Here is a 17,846-nt window from a genome sequence, read left to right on the forward strand (position 1 = left end):
CCAACTCTTCGTGACCCCATGGACCAGAGAAAACCAGGCACCTCTGTCCTCCACTGCCTCCCGCAGTTTGGTCAAACTCATGCTGGTTGCTTTGAGAACACCATCCAACCATCTCGTCCTCTGTCATCCCCTTCTCCTTGTGCCCTCCATCTTTCCCAACATCAGGGTCTTTTCCAGGGAGTCTTCTCTTCTCATTATGTGGCCAAAGTACTGGAGCCTCAGCTTCACGATCTGTCCTTCCAGTGAGCACTCAGGGCTGATTTCCCTCAGAATGGAGAGGTTTGATCTTCTTGCAGTCCATGGGACTCTCAAGAGTCTCCTCCAGCACCATAATTCAAAAGCATCAATTCTTCGGTGATCAGCCTTCTTTATGGTCCAGCTCTCGCTTCCATACATCACTACTGGGAAAACCATAGCTTTAACTATACGAACCTTTGTTGGCAAGGTGATGTCTACTTCTCAAGATGCTGTCTAGGCCTGTCATTGCCCTTCTCCCAAGAAGCAGGCATCTATTAATTTCGTGACTGCTGTCACCATCTGCAGTGATCATGGAGCCCAAGAAAGTAAATCTCTCACTGCCTCCATTTCTTCCCCTTCTATTTGCCAAGAGGTGATGGGACCAGTGGCCATGATCTTCGTTTTTTTTATGTTGAGCTTCAGACCATATTTTGCGCTCTCCTCTTTCACCCTCACTGTAGATAATATCTACGCTTATTATGATCTTGCCACAATGCAAGAGGGGGGGAGGGTGGAGAGAGAGATGCAAATGACCAGAAATTTAGGAGAGGATCTCTTGTTCTTGCTTTTTGGCATTTGAACTGACATTTCTAAATAGGCACACAACATGTTGCCATGTGCTCTGGGCTACTCTAATCCATGAATAAAGGAGACAAAGATTTTGTACTTTACACCGTATTCAGTTGTGTATTCTATGTGGCTGAAGGAATGGCTAGATGTTCAGATTACTGCAAGCCTTTTGCCAACATTCTGTGTACTTCGATGAATCCTGCCAGACTTCATTCTGAGACATACATTGAGACACACACACACCCAAACAATAGCCAAGAATAGCATTCCACTACAAAAGGATGAATCCAAAGAACTGCAGATTGTATGTGTTGCTTTTGATGCTTATGTTGCATTCTCCGGTGTGCAACATGGACTTTCCAGGTGGGGTATACTCTGGGGATAAGGCACAAATCTGGCACACATTGCACCAAGCTATTAACTTTGAAAGTTGCCAGTTGCAATTGAGCTCAAGCTGACTGGTTTTATTTGAGTTCTCTGTTTGTAAGACAAAGTAGATCACGTGGACTGGTCTCTTTTTTTGAATTCATTGACCTAACAGTTATTATACACATGTGTACTTATGCTGTCATAGATGAGCAGGCATTAAGGAATGTGGAAAAAGAAAGAAAGGGTACAACCCAAACCAAGAGAAGAGGGCATGATGGGGAATTATGAAGGCCATGGTGCTATTCCATCAAATGCCTGTAAATTCAGGTTGCTGAATTGAAGTTGATTTGGTGCTGTCGCGCAACAAACCCATTCAGAATAAAATCACTTAACAATTGCACTAAGGAAAGCGATGGGGAAAATGCCTGGGAAAGGCGGGATAGCAATTACTTGACATGACATTTTATAACCTTCTTGCAAACAAATGGAAATGGATGTTTGACAATTAGCCGACGTCGCCAAATCGCCCTGCAGACTTTGTGTGGCAAATAAATCAGAATGATTTCTTCTGAAAGTCACCTAAAGTTACCTTCTGTTCTGCACGTGGACATTGTTAACTGGATTTGAGTCACAGTCTAATAATCCAGAGAAGGAAAAATGCATTACATATCTACTCTTGTGGACAGATCCAAACTGAACAGCAAAGTACTGAAAAAAATGGGTCCAATATAATAAAGTTCAGGTGGTCAGATTTGATTTGATTTCATAGTTGAGTAAAGACATTTAACCACATCTCTAAATGGACAAGGAGGGACTTGGATCCTTACAAAAGAAGGAAGACCTCACTGCCTTCTGCCCTGCTTAAACCTAAAATGCAGGGGTAGGGGACATGCAACTTTCCATATATTGTTGGCCTACAACTCACATCATCTGAAGAATGGCCATGCTGGCTGGAGCTGATGGGAGTTGGAGTCCCAGCAACATCTGGAGGTTCCCCATCTCTAACTTAAAAGAACGAGAGACTGGGACCAACCATGAAGCAGTATCCCTAAGGAGAGCATGATAGTTGAGCATTGTTTTCTCGGTGGTGTCACCCTTGCTTACCATCACATTAGGGAAATTGTGGAGTTTGGGATCAAAGTCAATAGTGTGATGGAAGGGTGCTCAGAGAAGACTTCTTTCGTAGCATTTTCATGAACTGATGCGAAATGTATATACATTACAAAGATGCCTGCGTTTGCCAGACATGTGGTCCATTAAGAACTAGGCTTTAAATTGAACAGCTTCTAACCTCATTCCGCTCTACCTGTTTTGTCGTCTCTGTGGGCCACAATATTAGTGGCTCTTAACTGCTCACTGCTCTTTAAGTTCTGAACTGGACTCCTCTTCACACCTTGAAAATGTATTTTAATTATTTTCAATTGTTGCGTCCTCTATTATATGTATGTGACACAGTTAGCAGCTTATTTAATTTCACACTTCTGCTGCACCATTCCTCTCAAAGAGCTGTCTCGGTAGTGTATGACTTCTAAAAGGCTGTGTTATTGCCATCAGGGCTTTGTCCCCTTTACTCCTTTTGATGCTGAAGTGTTATGTGAAATTATAACTGGTAAACTATAAGTGCCTATGTTTTCAAGGTGATGCATTAATGAATTAAGACACGATTACCACTGTTCTGTCCTTAAACTTATGATGCGTTTTTTAAAAACCTGTACATTTCAGACCAGATGGAATTGGAACGGTAACCATTGAAGAGAAAGAAAAGTTTGAAGATATTAAGGAAAGGCTTACTTCTCTTTTGGAAAACCAGATTAGCCACTTCAGGTAAACATCTGCATACTGCAAGTTAGACATGCTTATGAGGAAAGAAGGAGATGGTGAATTAGGGTTTAGATCCTGGTGCAATCTTAAATTTGAATGCCATTCAGTTTTTATAAACCAACTAAGGCCTTTGAAGAGGAATATCACCCTTCCTGTCAGTTGGTTTTTTAAAGCATCAGGCATTTACTCTACCTAACGTTGCAAGTCGCATGTGAATTTTGCCCATTCTGTACCAATTTATGCTGGTCATGCAAACAGATCAGAGACTTGCAAGCATGGATGGTGCAGACCAAAAATATATAGCACAAATGACCCCTCCTTTTAAAAAATATAACTTAACACTGATTTTGCCTATCAGTCATTGTTATTTGTCCTTGGTGGAGAGTGAATTGTTTACACTAGGTATGTCATAGCGATTTAGAATGTGAAATGCAACTTTACAACCAGCGTTTCTGTGTATCTTACATATTTTATATGGTAACAAGAGAAAGCACAAAGGACAGGGCGAAAAATCATGCAGATAATCTAAGAATATGTGGGCAAGAAAATGTAATGCCTTTGTTATTAGAAGTTGAGGATGTAGAAGTTTATTAAGGCTGCAATCCTGTACTCATTTATCTGGAAGCAGGTCCCATAAACCTAAACGTAGCCTGCTTATTTCTAAGTAATTCTGTGTGGGATTGCACTGCTAACCTGTTAATCTTGTTGATATAAACCTCTATGAAATCTCAAACAATACTAATAATTGGGGTAGTACACATTTTACTTTTGACCCAGTTGCATCTTGAAGCCATCCAAATAGAAATGAAGACCCTTAAACCTTGCACACCCACATTAAAAGCATCCACGAATAGAACGTGTTTTGAGAGCATGCCTAAATGATTGGCAGGAGAGAGTCAATTGTACCGCTCAGGGCAGGAAATTGTAGAACCTTGGGGTTCTGTCCCTCGTGCCCACCCACCTACGCCCCCAAAGGAGCACATACTTTTCTAAATAATTTTAAAAGAAATATATACAAATGTTCTTGTCACACAGAGGTGCAACTTTAGCTGAGATTCCTGCAATTCAGGGGTTTGGACTAGATGACTCTTGGCTGGGGTCCTTTCTAACTGTACAGTTCTATGATTCTAATAAAGGGTCTATCTTTTGTCTATCTTTAAGGTATTGTTTCCCTTTTGGGCGTCCAGAAGGAGCGTTAAAAGCTACACTTTCATTACTCGAAAGGGTACGTTCTGAGTTTCATTTAAGTTTTTCCAGTATGTGTGTGTGTTTTAGAAATTGACCAAAGTGTACGCATTACAAACTTTGGTATTATTTCCAAAATGTTAATTTTCCCCGTGTGTGTGGCAGACACCTATTCAGTACAGAATAAGTTGAGAAGAACATGACTTTAAATATTTTTAGACTCTTTGAAATCAGTCATGGGATTCATATCTTTAGAATTCTCTCACATAGCAATATATTTTATGGAGGAATTCTCCATGGAAATAAGTAAAGCCTTTCATGCTCATAAAATGTAATCCCTAAAAAACGTAAGTAAAAGTCTGTTGGATGAGTCTCCAGGTTGACCTAGTTCAGTATAAGGCTATCAGTGGCGACTATCCATGATAACTTGTGTTTAAGGAAATTTGCCTTTACTGCATACTGCTTTAAATACCGTATTTTTCGCTCTATAAGACGCACTTTTCCCCCTCCAAAAATTAAGGGGAAATGTGTGTGTGTTCTATGGAGCGAAAAATACGGTACCTTCCATTGTTAGACTCTTCAAGAAATCTTAGGAAGCTCATGAACAATGTCCGGAGAGCTAAATTCATACCTAGGAGGCATGAGTTCAAACAGAGGTACCACAGGTGGTGCTGTGGTCTAAACTACTGAGCCTCTTGATCTTGCCGATCAGAAGGTTGGCAGTTTGAATCCCTGCAATGGGGTAAGTCCCAGCTTCTGCCAACCTAGCAGTTCGAAAGCTTGCCAGTGCAATGAGATAAATAGGTACCACTGTGGCGGGAAGGTAAATGGCATTTCCATGGGCTCTAGTTTCTGTCATGGTGTTCTGTTGTGCCAGAAGCGGTTTCGTCATGCTGGCCACATGACCTGGAAAGTTGTCTGTGGACAAACGCTGGCTCCCTTGGCCTGAAAGCGAGATGAGCGCCACAGCCCATAGTAGCCTTTGACTGGACTTAACCATCCAGGAGTCCTTTACCTTTACCTTTTTACCAACTTGAATAAAATATTGGCCGATCGTCTTGCCTTAGCCGCACCTACTCTTTTGTGGCCTGTTTCAACCCAATACCAGTCTCCAGCGTCATTCTTGTGGCTTTCCCTTCACCTTCCACTGCCATTATTTTCCTGTGCCAGCAATGAGGTATTTTTCTTATTGGATTTTGTGTGGTAGGGCAAATCCAGATTTAAGTAAAGAAAAAGTATGGACTGGCATTTTGATGATGACGACATCATGCGGATGCCATGAAAAGCTTCTGAGTAGGAGCAGCACCCTATTCCACAATAAACTTCCACGTGAAAGCTCCCTACAAGTGCTGTAGATGGACTCAAGCCAATTGATGTTTTCTCATCCTTTCCTCCACCCCCAATCTTTAATGTAAAGATAGTTTGACCTTATGAACGGCTGTAAATATTACAAGATAACATGTATGTTAAGTACTGTGTAAACGCTTGTTTTAGCCTTGTGTTTCATTTAGAAATGGTGTCTGCAGGTGGGCAAGTCTAAGTTACGGCCTAAATGGCTGCTTTTCACTCAAATCTGCAGAGATTAATAGCTAAGTCGATTAGCGACTTCCTTTTCTTTCAGTCTCTAATTGCCAGCAAATCTAAAACAACTATTAGTATATGTTGAAACCTTTTCTCTTGGGGGGTTATGGTAATGTGTCTAACTCAAGCACTGTCTTTGACACAGGTTTTAATGAAAGATATTGCCACTCCCATACCAGCGGAAGAAGTGAAGAAAGTGGTTAGAAAATGTCTGGAGAAAGCAGCCTTGATCAATTACACTCGGCTTACAGATTATGCCAAAACAGAAGGTTAGTACAGCAATCAGCTAGCTACCAGAGTGGCTGCAAAAGCTATCGGCGCCTATTAACTGAATATATTTTGTGAGCAGCCTTTTCTCTTTCCTGAGCAAAACCTGTACCACAGCAAGGGGAAATATCTCATTAAAATCTCAGCTGGTGAACTACTGAGCTTTTTCCTATTCATGGCTTTAATATACCTCCTGGGACTGCGCTTGAATGAATGATCTTTGCTTTGTGCTGAAGTTCTCCTTTGTCCTTTATTTTAAGGGTAGTTTTGTGTGTCGCATAACTGGCCCAAATCAACCCATTCTGGAGGGTACTTTCTTGCCCAGTTTTAACATTTGAACTTAGTTGCATAAGGAAGAGACATTGGGCATTCCGGAGCCATTGAAGGTTATACTGTAACCCCTTACCTAGCTCCAGTTCCCTGGTTGCCCCTTGTTTATTAATGAACCATTAAGAACACACATAATGAAATCCATCTCGAGTTCTCAGCCAATGGGCTCACTTACGTGTGAAGCTAGAGAAAGCTTTCTTCCAATAGGAGAGAGTGGACGTTTTTCAAATTTCCCTTTTGTGTGAGTAGTGTTTTAACCCCCGGGGTGGGGCAGGGTGTCTCAGATGATAAATAATCATTTAAATCTTGAATAGAAACCAGATACATTTATATAACATAAAATCAAGGGGCTTGCAACATCAAGAATTGTTGGTGAATAATAATAATAATAATAATAATAATAATAATAATAATAATAATAATAATAATAAATTATTACTTACACCCTGCCTCCCCAGCCACTCTGGGCGGCTCCCAACAGCATATTAAAACACGATAAAACATTAAACATTTTTTAAAACTTCCCTAAACAGGGCTGCCTTCAGATCAGCTTCTTTATATGCAACAAGACTTGCAAAAGAACACAGGATGATACAGATATTCATCTGTACATTTTTTGCTGCCAGATTTCCACCATCTCTGTGGTTAAATGGGAAAATGTTAGGTTTCTGACTTGATAATCAACTTGATAATCAGTTGGGGCTTGAGCTCCCCAAGACCTTTTCCAGAAATGTTGAAAATTGTAAACATGTACTTTATTGTCTATTTCACATTGATTTATATTTCCACATTACCTAAGATGATGTGGTGTGGTTTTTTTATTCCACCACCACCTATAATCTTTAAGAAGAAATCAGAAACATGATGGAGTTGTAATGGGTTATTTTGCAAAGCAAAGTATGGAACATATGAAGCTGTGTCACACCAAATCAGATTGTTGGTCCCAAAAGTCACTGCATCACTTTGTCCCGTGATTCGCCTTCCAATAAACAAGCCACCTTTGCCATTTTTCCAGCCTAGGAAGAACGGTCTGAATCCAGACTACAGATAGTTAATCCAAAAACCTCTATTCTCACAGCTGGTAGAATCCTTTCTTTCCTGCTGCTGATTTATGCCCATTTATCCTTATCTCATACACATTCCTTTGTGGATAATGGAGGTTGGGGAAAATTTTGCTCTATATTTTCAAAGCACAGCATTTCTTCGCCCCTTCCCTCTCAGCTCCTTTCTCTCAAACAAGCAGTTCCAATTTTGTTAAATTCCACATTATACAGTAGTACCTCAGTTTTCGAACGTAATCCGTTCTGGAAGACTGCTAGACTTCCAAAACGTTCAAAAACCAAGACGCAAAGGGTGGTCAAGCCGTTTGACTTCTGAAAAGTGTTCAAAAATGGAAGCAATTACTTCCGGGTTTTCGGTATTCGAAAACCAAAACGTTCTTCTTCTGAGACACTCAAAAGCCGAGGTACCACTTTATTCCAATTTCTTCCATCTTCACTTGTGCAGATACAGTGGTACCTCAGGTTAAGTACTTAATTCGTTCCGGAGGTCCATACTTAACCTGAAACTGTTCTTAACCTGAAGCACCACTTTAGCTAATGGAGCCTCCTGCTGCCACGGCACCGCCGGAGAACGATTTCTGTTCTCATCCTGAAACAAAGTTCTTAACCTGAAGCACTATTTCTGGGTTAGCGGAGTCTGTAACCTGAAGCGTATGTAAACTAAAGCGTATATAACCTGAGGTACCACTGTATTTTAAAATAAAACTTGCATTTTGGGGCGGAGGGTTGCCATATCATGAATGTAAAGAAAAACCTTAAGTAAGCAAACCTTGGGCTCCCTCCCTGTATTGTCTCTTTCACCTAATGAAATCCGCTCTCAATCCAAACCTTTCACATCCTTGTAGCTGGGTTGTATTTGCGGTTTCTTATCTCATCGTCTCTGACACGCACCTGTAGTTTACTCCAATTAAAGTCCAATTAGCAGGATAACCTGTGCTTCCAGTAATGGGATTGGGGGGGTCGCGGCAGCCAGAGTGCTCCATGCACCCAGTGTCTTTGCCTGCCCTCACATTCCATGGGGAAGCGAGTGCCAGACCTCAAGGCAAACTGCAGATGGGAGCCTGATTCTTCTTCCAACTGAAGAGGAATGCAGATAATGAAATTCCCCCATCAATATCTGATTATCTCCGTCTCTCTCTCTCTCTCTCTCACTCTCTCATTCTCTCTCCTGCTATGTTGGGAGAGTCTCCATTCTTGGCGGAGGTAATTTGCAACGTCTTCATACTAAGCATAGCAAAAGCATTAGTTTAAAATTCATAATTTGGTGGAAGCCATTGTATAGATTTTTTTTTCCTAATCACATGCTCAGTATATTCTGCAACAGTTTGTTTTTAGCATGACTGAAATTGTAGTCACAAATAATACCGAAAGCAGGGGAGAGGAATGGTGCCGGTTGTATTTAACAATTCGTTTTAACTTATTTTCCTGCCTCTTCACCATCACTGACAAACATGAGTTAGCCAATCTCTTGAGTGATTAACCAAAAAAATAAAGCCATCTCATCACTATAGCAACCAATATTATATCATGGGAATAACAACATGAAAGCACCTCAGTAACCAGTTTATCATAATTAATTAAGATATCATGTTGTGTTTAAATGAAGGAGGATATATGCGGGTCTTTCTGAAAATGAGAAAGGTACCTTTTCACCTTCAGCTAGCATCCTATGCATGCTTGCAGCAGGGGGCTCTTGCTGTTCAATTATCTAGAGTTTTTAACAAGCTTGTTTGGCATAATTGGTGTAAAAATAGAAAGTTTCTAAAAGAAGGCACCCAAGCTGGGCTGAGAGTCAAGCAAAGTAATCTTGGTGTGCAGCTCATTGTTTACAGGTGATATAAATATATCATTCCTTAGATCCTCTGAAACTTTACAGAAATGTGAAAAAGGAGTCACATTACAAAGTACAATGTATTTATTTTTTTGTCGTGGGGGCTAGGTATGAAAGCTCACAGACCAGGGCATGAGCTGCTGCCAAGTATATCTGAGTCAGTGCCTGAGTGGAAAGCTGGTGGGGCGGAGGCAGGATCCTATATGTGCCCCCCTGGAGTTGTGTGGAAGAAAAGCATGAACAGAATTAGTTCTTGAAGGAAACAAGAATTCCATATTGACACTACCAGGGGGAAAAGGCCATATAACTGGCTCAGATTATTGCGTTTAAGTGATTTGAGTCAACAGTGTAAAGTACAAAAACCTAAACGGAAACAAAAGATAAGTGAGGTCTAACTCTCTCTCTCTCTTTAATTAAAGGTTTCTTTCATACAGTAAATAACAACAAAAATATCACATTTTTTCATCCAGAAATATGGGAAGACTTGAGATTGGTAGCGTTAATAAATTCCCACATTCAGCTTCCTTAGGTGTTCCTGGGTCCTGGAATCATGAGTGAGGGAGAAAAATGTCTGTCTTTCCACTTTCCCCCCAACATTCATAATGTTGCTCCCTGTCCCACTGCCTAGTTTTTTTCCTAAACAGCTCCAAATACTGTATCCTTTCATACGGATATGCACATGGAACTTTCATATGCAGTGCATATGGAACTATGCATTGCAATTCTTTTTCAAAGTGAACATGCCCATAGGGGCTAATTTTTCAGTTCCAAAATTTTACAAACAGAATCCAGTTTTTAAGAAGATTTCTGTACAGGCATTTCTTCTTTTCCTCAAACGTTTATTAACTGTAAGCTTAACATGGGATCCCATGTTTTTCTCCTTCACTGGCCAAGAGTTAGCCAACAAGCTGATTTCCATGGTTTAGCCAGTGAAGCGCATGCTATTGATAACATGTTCACAACTAACACAACACGTTCCTTTTGAACCTGCCCCTTTATTGCTCCCAGTAACATTGCTGGGGAATTAATTTGCCTCACATACCATAATTGTATCCTTGATACCTTTTACAATAATAAGTCAGTGTTGTTTTCCCTCTCTTAGATCTCCAATACATATTGGATATATTTTGACACGTTTTTGCTATTCTCATAAGCATTAAGTACCAGTATTCTTCCAAAATATTTTCAATTTTCTTTTGTCACTGAAAGACTGAATTCTGTCACGTGCTTTTATCCCCAAGTCATTCCTTTTAGTTGTATCCAGGAGTATTCTATAGGTTTTCAATGTCAAACCTTTTGTTATATCAGCATTTTCATAAGATGTCAGTGGTCTCTTTATGTTCACAAAGTCTGTAGTAAGTGACAAATACAACAATTCAACACAAGCAAAACTATGTGAATTTGCTTAGTATGTATAATTCATTCAAGTTGCACAATCCAGTTTTTCTTGGCATACAATTTCAGGATACGTTTTTAATTCAGAGTACCCACAGTCATCAAATACTACCATTTTCTTAGCAAAATAGATACCATACCTGACTGACGGCCTGCCAAAGTTTGCTTGACCCAGTATCAGTTCACTTGGCTGCTGGTGACAATGGAATGTTTAAAAACGTTGATCTTTTCTCTGATTCATATCTGCAGTACATTTAATCCAATCATTATTTTTGGTTGTGAAAAAACATCCAATTATTAATCGCAGGAAATGGTTTTCTTGTTGGTAGTGGAGCATATTTCATAGAAGTTAACAAAAACACTGTTCAGGCTTTTCCATATGAAGAAATATAATGCCCATTATAGGATAGAAAATAAAGTCACAGACATCATTTATTTTCTTGCTGATCCCATATAAAAATTATATCGTGAACTTGATTATCGGGATGAATTTGTTGTCTTTTTAACAGGATGTTAAAGAGGTTGCATATTTTTGTTTGCTAGAATAAACTGATTTCTTATACATTACAGCTTGACTTACATAATGGAGGTAAACTAATACTACTATTTTCTGCTTCTCCCTCCTCCCTTTTTTCGTGCCCTTTCACTTAAGCTACAAATGAAAAGGATCCAGGTGACTGCTGTGTTAATTGTGTGCATGTATGCATGGATGTATTAAGTGTTCATTACGGCTTTATTAATTGTACAATGTAACAACAACAACAAAATCAGTGCATGCTTATTCAGAAGTAAGATCTATGGGCCACCTAAGTATATATGGGGCCTCTGGCTAAGTCACCGGGAGTGTTGTATCAGAATGGAACAAGAGCCCTCTCTATGTGCTATAGTCAAGGAGAACTTGTGACAAGGTTGTGGATCTCTGCCAAGTAGCCAGTGGCGTAGCGTGGGTTGTCAGCACCCGGGGCAAGGCAAGTAATTTGTGCCCCCTAACCCGTGGATTTGCGCCCCCTAACCCTAACCCCCAGATGTTGCGCCTGGTGTGGCCGGCCACCCCTGCACCCCCACGCTATGCCACTGCAAGTAGCCCCTCCACATCCAGTTCAAATATCGGAAAGGTGGGAACCTTCATACGGACTTCCATGTGATCTACAGTTCCATATCACGTGTAAGCCTTTTCATGCGAAGGCTTCCTCTTCCCCCTAGACATTTGCACTGGGCATGCAAGATCCAAGATCACATAGTCTCATAACTGTTAGCATTACGCTTGAAGAAGGCTAGTGTCTATCACAATTCAAGTTATCTCACCTGCAGACGCATTCTAGGGGGAAGTTATTACCACGGACAAAATATTTCAGAAGATTGTATAAATGTTTCAGCTTCACTTATAGAAGATTACATCTCACACATAACAAATTGACCACAGTATCAAATGATAATAATATAATATGCAGCATTTCATTTCCTAAATGAACAATTAAAATGGCACTGCAGTAGCTTTACACCTATATGTTACCTCACAGACCGCCTCTCTTCATATAAAATATCCTGGAATCTGTGTTCACCATCTGTGGCCTTCCTTCGTGTGCCTCTTCCATGTGAGATCCAGAGGGTGGCTACATGAGAAAAGGCTTTTTCTGCAGTGGCCCCCCTGCTTGTGGAATGCTCTCCCCAGGGAGGTTGCCTTGCGTTTTCATTATATATCTTTTAGGCGCCAGGTGAAAATGTTCTTCTTCAACCAGGCCTTTGGCTGATTAATATCTTACAGCCTTTTAAATGTGTCTGTGGGAAGGGGGTGAGTATTGTTGTTTTGGTTTAATTATTTACTTGTGATTTATTTTCTATTTTATTCTGTGAGCCACCCTGAGATCTTTTGATGAAGGGTGGTAAATAATAATAATAATAATAATAATAATAATAATAATAATAATAATATCAGTCTACACTGGGAAACTGTGCAGGGCCAAAATCTCCTCATTTTCCCAGCAGTTCTATGGAAGCTGAAACAAACACCAATTTGATCACCAGCAGTGTTCTTTCTGCAAAGAAATATCTAGGGGTAGCAAATGTGAGGTACAGTGGTACCTTGGTTGTCCAATGCCTTAGTTGCTGAACAAATCGGCTCCCAAACGTCGCAAACCCAGAAATGAGTGTTCCAGTTTGCGAACGTTCTTTGGAAGGCAAACATCCGACGTGGCTTCCGGTTGACTGCAGAAAGCTTCTGCAGCCAATCAGAAGCCGTGCCTTGGTTTTTGAACCCTTCTGGGAGTCGAACAGACTCTCATTACAGATTAAATTCAAGAACCAAGGCACCGCTGTATTCCAGTATTGGGCTGGTCATTTGGGATCTTTTCTTTTGGGGGGAAAAAATCTTTCCCAGCTCTGCCTGCAGATGGCTGGGATTAAGCCAGAGACATTTTGAAGGCAAAGTGTGTGCCTCTGCCACTGAGCCACTTGGTTAATATTACGAATAGATTAAAAATTCTCTTGTGTGTTGAGGTCCCCCAAGCCACTCCTAAATAAATCACAATTCACACATAATTTTTGTTTAAGGTTTTTGGCATAATTTTGGCCACAGCTTTATTAAAATGCATAAATGTGAGTGGTTGCTTAGGCATTGGTTCCAACTATCTGCCCCCTGCCCCAAGACAGAACTGACTTCCGGATTCCAGTGAAAGCCAGGAAGGGAAAACGATATTGGGGAGTGCATGGACCCGGGCACATAGGCGCCGACTCCATGGGGCCTGAGGGGGCCCGAGCCCCCTCAAAAATTCATTTGTGGGGGCTCAGCCCCCCCAATGATTTAAGAAAATTATTAGTTATATTATGCTTTGTAAAATCACAAAATTATGTTGCTATTTTTTATTTTCCTTGTTTGTCGAGAGTTACCTTTTAAAATACATTCAGTAATGAGTTAAAACAAAGCCACTCCCGATCTAGAGAGGGGGTGGGGTTGCGGGCTCTTGACCCATCAACAATCTCGCGGGGCTGGCGTCAGCCCCGCGAGAAGCGGGGATTCCCCTTAGCTCATTAATATTCACCGCCCACGGCGGCAGCCAATCGGCTGCTGCAAAGGGCGGGCCCTCACAGGTTCACTTAAGGTCGGGGCAGCCCGGGGGCTCGCCCCTTTCGTTCCCCCAGCAGCAGCGGTTTGGAGGTCTTGGCCCCCCCAATATTTTTTATAAGTCGGTATGGGCCCCCGCCCCCCCAATATTTTTTATAAGTCGGCGCCCCTGGCCGGGCACCAGACCCTCCCCCCTTCCCGCATGCTCCCAGGGGCTTCCACGGCCCAAGCCCCAGTCAGGGGTACGGATGAAAGAATGGCAAGCCCCTGGATTCCTTTAATGGAATTCCCTTCCTGCAGCAGCATTGGAGGGGCAGGCACCGCCAATCCTTACCCCTCCACCAACCAATTTTTTAACCAATGCCTAACTGCAACCTTACAAGTTGTGACAATTTGCTACACAGTAGGAAAAAACCAAACTACGCAAAAAACTACGCAGTAGGTAAAAACCAAATGGCACCAGCAAAATGGACAAAATTCCTACCATTCCGACCCCATGACAGGCATTGCAAGGTGAACACAATAGCCCTAGATTAGGGAGGGTGGGCAGGTGATCCGATGCATGCAGCAAAAGAGCCCAGTCATTGCTGCGTGACTTGATTTTATAACCTTTGGTCCGTCCCCCTGAATGGCAACACCAAAATTTGCCCAGTAACCCAACCGGAAGTGAGAGCTGGACCATAAAGAAGGCAGATCGCCGAAGAATTGATGCTTTTGAATTATGGTGCTGGAGGAGACTCTTGAGAGTCCCATGGACTGCAAGAAGAACAAACCGATCCATTCTTAAGGAAATCAGCCCTGAGTGCTCACTGGAAGGACAGATCGTGAAGCTGAGGCTCCAATACTTTGGCCACCTCATGAGAAGAGAAGACTCCGTGGAAAAGACCCTGATGTTGGGAAAGATGGAGGGCACAAGGAGAAGGGGACGACAGAGGACGAGATGGTTGGATAGTGTCTTCGAAGCTACAAACATGAGTCTGACCAAACTGCGGGAGGCAGTGGAAGACAGAAGTGCCTGGCGTGCTCTGGTCCATGGGGTCACGAAGAGTCGGACACGACTAAACAACAACAACAACCCAACCGCCCAATCAATGTGGATGGTCATCCATACTAACCCGCCCAGCAAAAGAGGGGTGGCCTGTCAGACCCCACCGCAACACGTGCTCTCTGTAAAGGAGAACACGCTTTCTCAGAACTGTTATAGCTTTGGAAGCTTCTAAACCCATATGGTAATTTCAGTACTTTCTCCTTTGGAGAACTCTTGCAATATGGGCAAGGAATGCCAGATGATTCTTTGTATAACGAGTCCACACATTGTGGGCCCAATTATTTAAAGACTAACTTTTCAGGACGTCTGCTAAGTTCAGAAATGCCGCCCCCCATTTTTCCATGGGTAGACAGTTTGTTTCTGCAAGAGAACACCTAAGCCTCTGATCTCCCTTGTCTTCAGCTTGAAATGGTGCAGAACTTGGGCTGTTTCAGACTATGTACCTCGGGTCTTAGTGGAAGCCTGTAGAAGGAAGTAGTTTAAAATTGAGTTGGGATATGGACAACCCTACTTAAGCATGACACTCATTGGTGAACCTGAGGAAGTGCACTGCCTTTTCGCCTCACTGCCTCTTCAGATTTGTCATGAAAATTCAGAATTTTGAGAAAAATGTATTCCTTTATGCAACAGCAGCAGCCAGAATATTGATCACAAAGAATTGGAAGGGGAAGAAAATACCATCATTATTAGAATGGCAAAGCAAGCTCTGTGAGTTTGTGGAAATGGCAAAATTGACGGCAATCATTAGAGGCCATTCAAATCAGAGAATAATTAAAGAGTGGGATAGAGTGAAGGAATACATGAAAAAATATGGTTCCGGAACTGGAATATTAATAGATAATGTGTAAAACGTGCAGGGGTAAACAAGGAAATAATAAAAGGATCAGTTGAATAATTATTAAACTACAACAACACAACAAGATGGAAGAAGTAAAAAAAATACTGAGATCACAAATGGGTGAAGGGGAGTGGGGGGTATAGGGGAATTTATTAAAATTTCTAATATAATATTTCTAATTGTGTTGAATTTATATACAGTGGTACCTCGGGTTAAGTACTTAATTCATTCTGGAGGTCCGTTCTTAACTGTTCTTAACCTGAAGCACCACTTTAGCTAATGGGGCCTCCTGCTGCCGCCGCTCTGCTGCTGCGCGATTTGTGTTCTCATCCTGAAGCAAAGTTCTTAATCCGAGGTAATATTCCTGGGTTAGCGGAGTCTGTAACCTGAAGCGTATGTAACCTGAAGCGCATGTAACCTGAAGCGTATGTAACCCGAGGTACCACTGTATAGCAAAGGGAAGTCTATAGCAGTTAGGTATATTTTAATCTAGTCAACTATGTAATAGGCTTATGTTACAAAACAAATATGGATTTTGAAATTGATGTTTGTAATTCTTTTTTGGTTTTGGAATAAAGGGAAAAAAGGAGAAAAAGAAAATTCAGAATTTTGAAGCACTGGAGAATTATAAAGTAAAATGTATAATTTTCCAAAAATATGCATCAAGGTCCACCGCCCAACTCACCCTGATCTGAGGTTGACTTCTTTGAAGCTCATTTTCCTTCTGCAGACAGTAGCCTAACAGCATTTATAACTAGTCTCAATTGGTGGATTTCTCACCAGACTATGTGTTCCGTCTAGTGTCAGCTCACAGACAGTATTATTTTATTTACTTATTCCAGTGCTTATCTTTCCTCGACACTACGTAATGAGATTAAGGGAAGAGCAGGGCAAATGGCAGTAAGTTTAATTTCCACCCTCCAAACAATTTCTATCCACTAAAGCGAGATGCCATCAATGGAAAATAATGCCACTGTTGGACCTTTGGGTATCATACAGATGTAAAGATACTGCACTGACATTTTAATTGTTCATTTAGAAAATAAAACACTGTGCATTGTATTATTATCATTAAGTGGTCTATTTTGATATTGTGGTCAATTTGTTATGTGCGATACGTAATCTTCCATACGTGAAGCTGAAACATTTAGACAATCTTCAAAAATATTTTTCCACAGTAGGAACTTCACCCCAGAATGTGTTCCTATTGGTGGGCTACTACATTTTATGTTGCCGCTTTTGTGATGTTGCTTCAGCGTGTTTTCTTAGTAGCGGCTAGAACGGCTACTAAGAACGGGTTGATTAGAATTTCAGTCCTCTGAACTTTGAAGGGGACCTTTCCTTGTCCATGAGGCTAGAGCAGAACTGGAGCAGCAATGTTCTCTGAAGTTTACACACCTATGAGTGAGCAGTGTGTGTGTGTGTTTGAGAGAGAGAGAGGGAGGGAGAGAGAGAGATGCCCACACATGTGTGCGCGCAAATGTGCACGTCTAGCATACTGATTGGTGTCTTGCCTCTGTGATACGTACATGCCATGCCAGGCACAATGGATTTCCTCCCTTTTTGTGCGCGTGGACTCTTGGTGCTACTGCCGAATCGGCACAGAGAAGGGTTGCCTTGGTGATGTCCCCGAGGTTAAGGTCACTTTCCATTTTCAAAGACGGCTAAGGTGGTGATGTGATAGCTTTGAGTGATATTTGTAGGAGTGGTGAAAAGGGAGCTGCTGACAGGGTTGTGCTCCCATTTCTCCTCCTCCCTGGGAGAGGCACGGTTTCTCTAACAAGGTTTTTTTTTCCTGTTCTTTTCAAAGCATTTTGATCCCGGTGCAAATTAAATTACAAGCTTAAACACTCTTTGCTTTTAATCGCAGAGTAAGAGCTAGATCTGCATTTCTTCTACCTGCATGGCACCCTTGTAGTTTCCACCTAGTTCCTGGGGAGTAGAGGGCAGCTCCAGGGGAAGAAAAACTATTCTGTGGGTGCCTGATAATGAGTTGTATGAATAAAGAGTCTTAGCATCTCTGTGGATGTGATCAAAACTTGGGTGGTACAATATGGTTGGCAAAGCAGAAGCTGATGACTGTTACAGAATTCCTTGCAAATTCTGCAAAATCCCAACCATATTAGGCTTTAAAACGTGTTTATAGCTCCCCTGATTGCTAGAGCAACCATAAAACATGGGAGCAAGTTTTACCTTGAAGTTTGTTTATATAATTGCAATGGGACTGTCTGTGGCGGTGATGTCAGTGCCCG

The 17,846-nt window shown here is 41.5% G+C and overlaps 1 protein-coding gene across 13 annotated transcripts in view; it reads left to right on the forward strand.

Moving 5' to 3' along the window:
• Positions 1-17,846, forward strand: part of CADPS2 (calcium dependent secretion activator 2) — a 349,563-nt gene that overhangs the window by 249,801 nt on the left and 81,916 nt on the right. For 7 of the 13 annotated variants that reach the window (XM_081928821.1, XM_081928827.1, XM_081928826.1 and 4 more), the window contains exons 14-17: positions 2,899-3,000; positions 4,159-4,222; positions 5,909-6,032; positions 11,300-11,320. In XM_081928821.1, the coding sequence (XP_081784947.1) occupies positions 2,899-3,000; positions 4,159-4,222; positions 5,909-6,032; positions 11,300-11,320 (311 nt within the window). The remainder of the gene's footprint in view (positions 1-2,898; positions 3,001-4,158; positions 4,223-5,908; positions 6,033-11,299; positions 11,321-17,846) is intronic. The other 6 variants (XM_081928828.1, XM_081928830.1, XM_081928825.1 and 3 more) reach the window with 1 other exon arrangement.

This window comes from Podarcis melisellensis (genome assembly GCF_964234715.1).
Source record: "Podarcis melisellensis genome assembly, chromosome: 10".
Lineage (NCBI taxonomy): Eukaryota > Metazoa > Chordata > Lepidosauria > Squamata > Lacertidae > Podarcis > Podarcis melisellensis.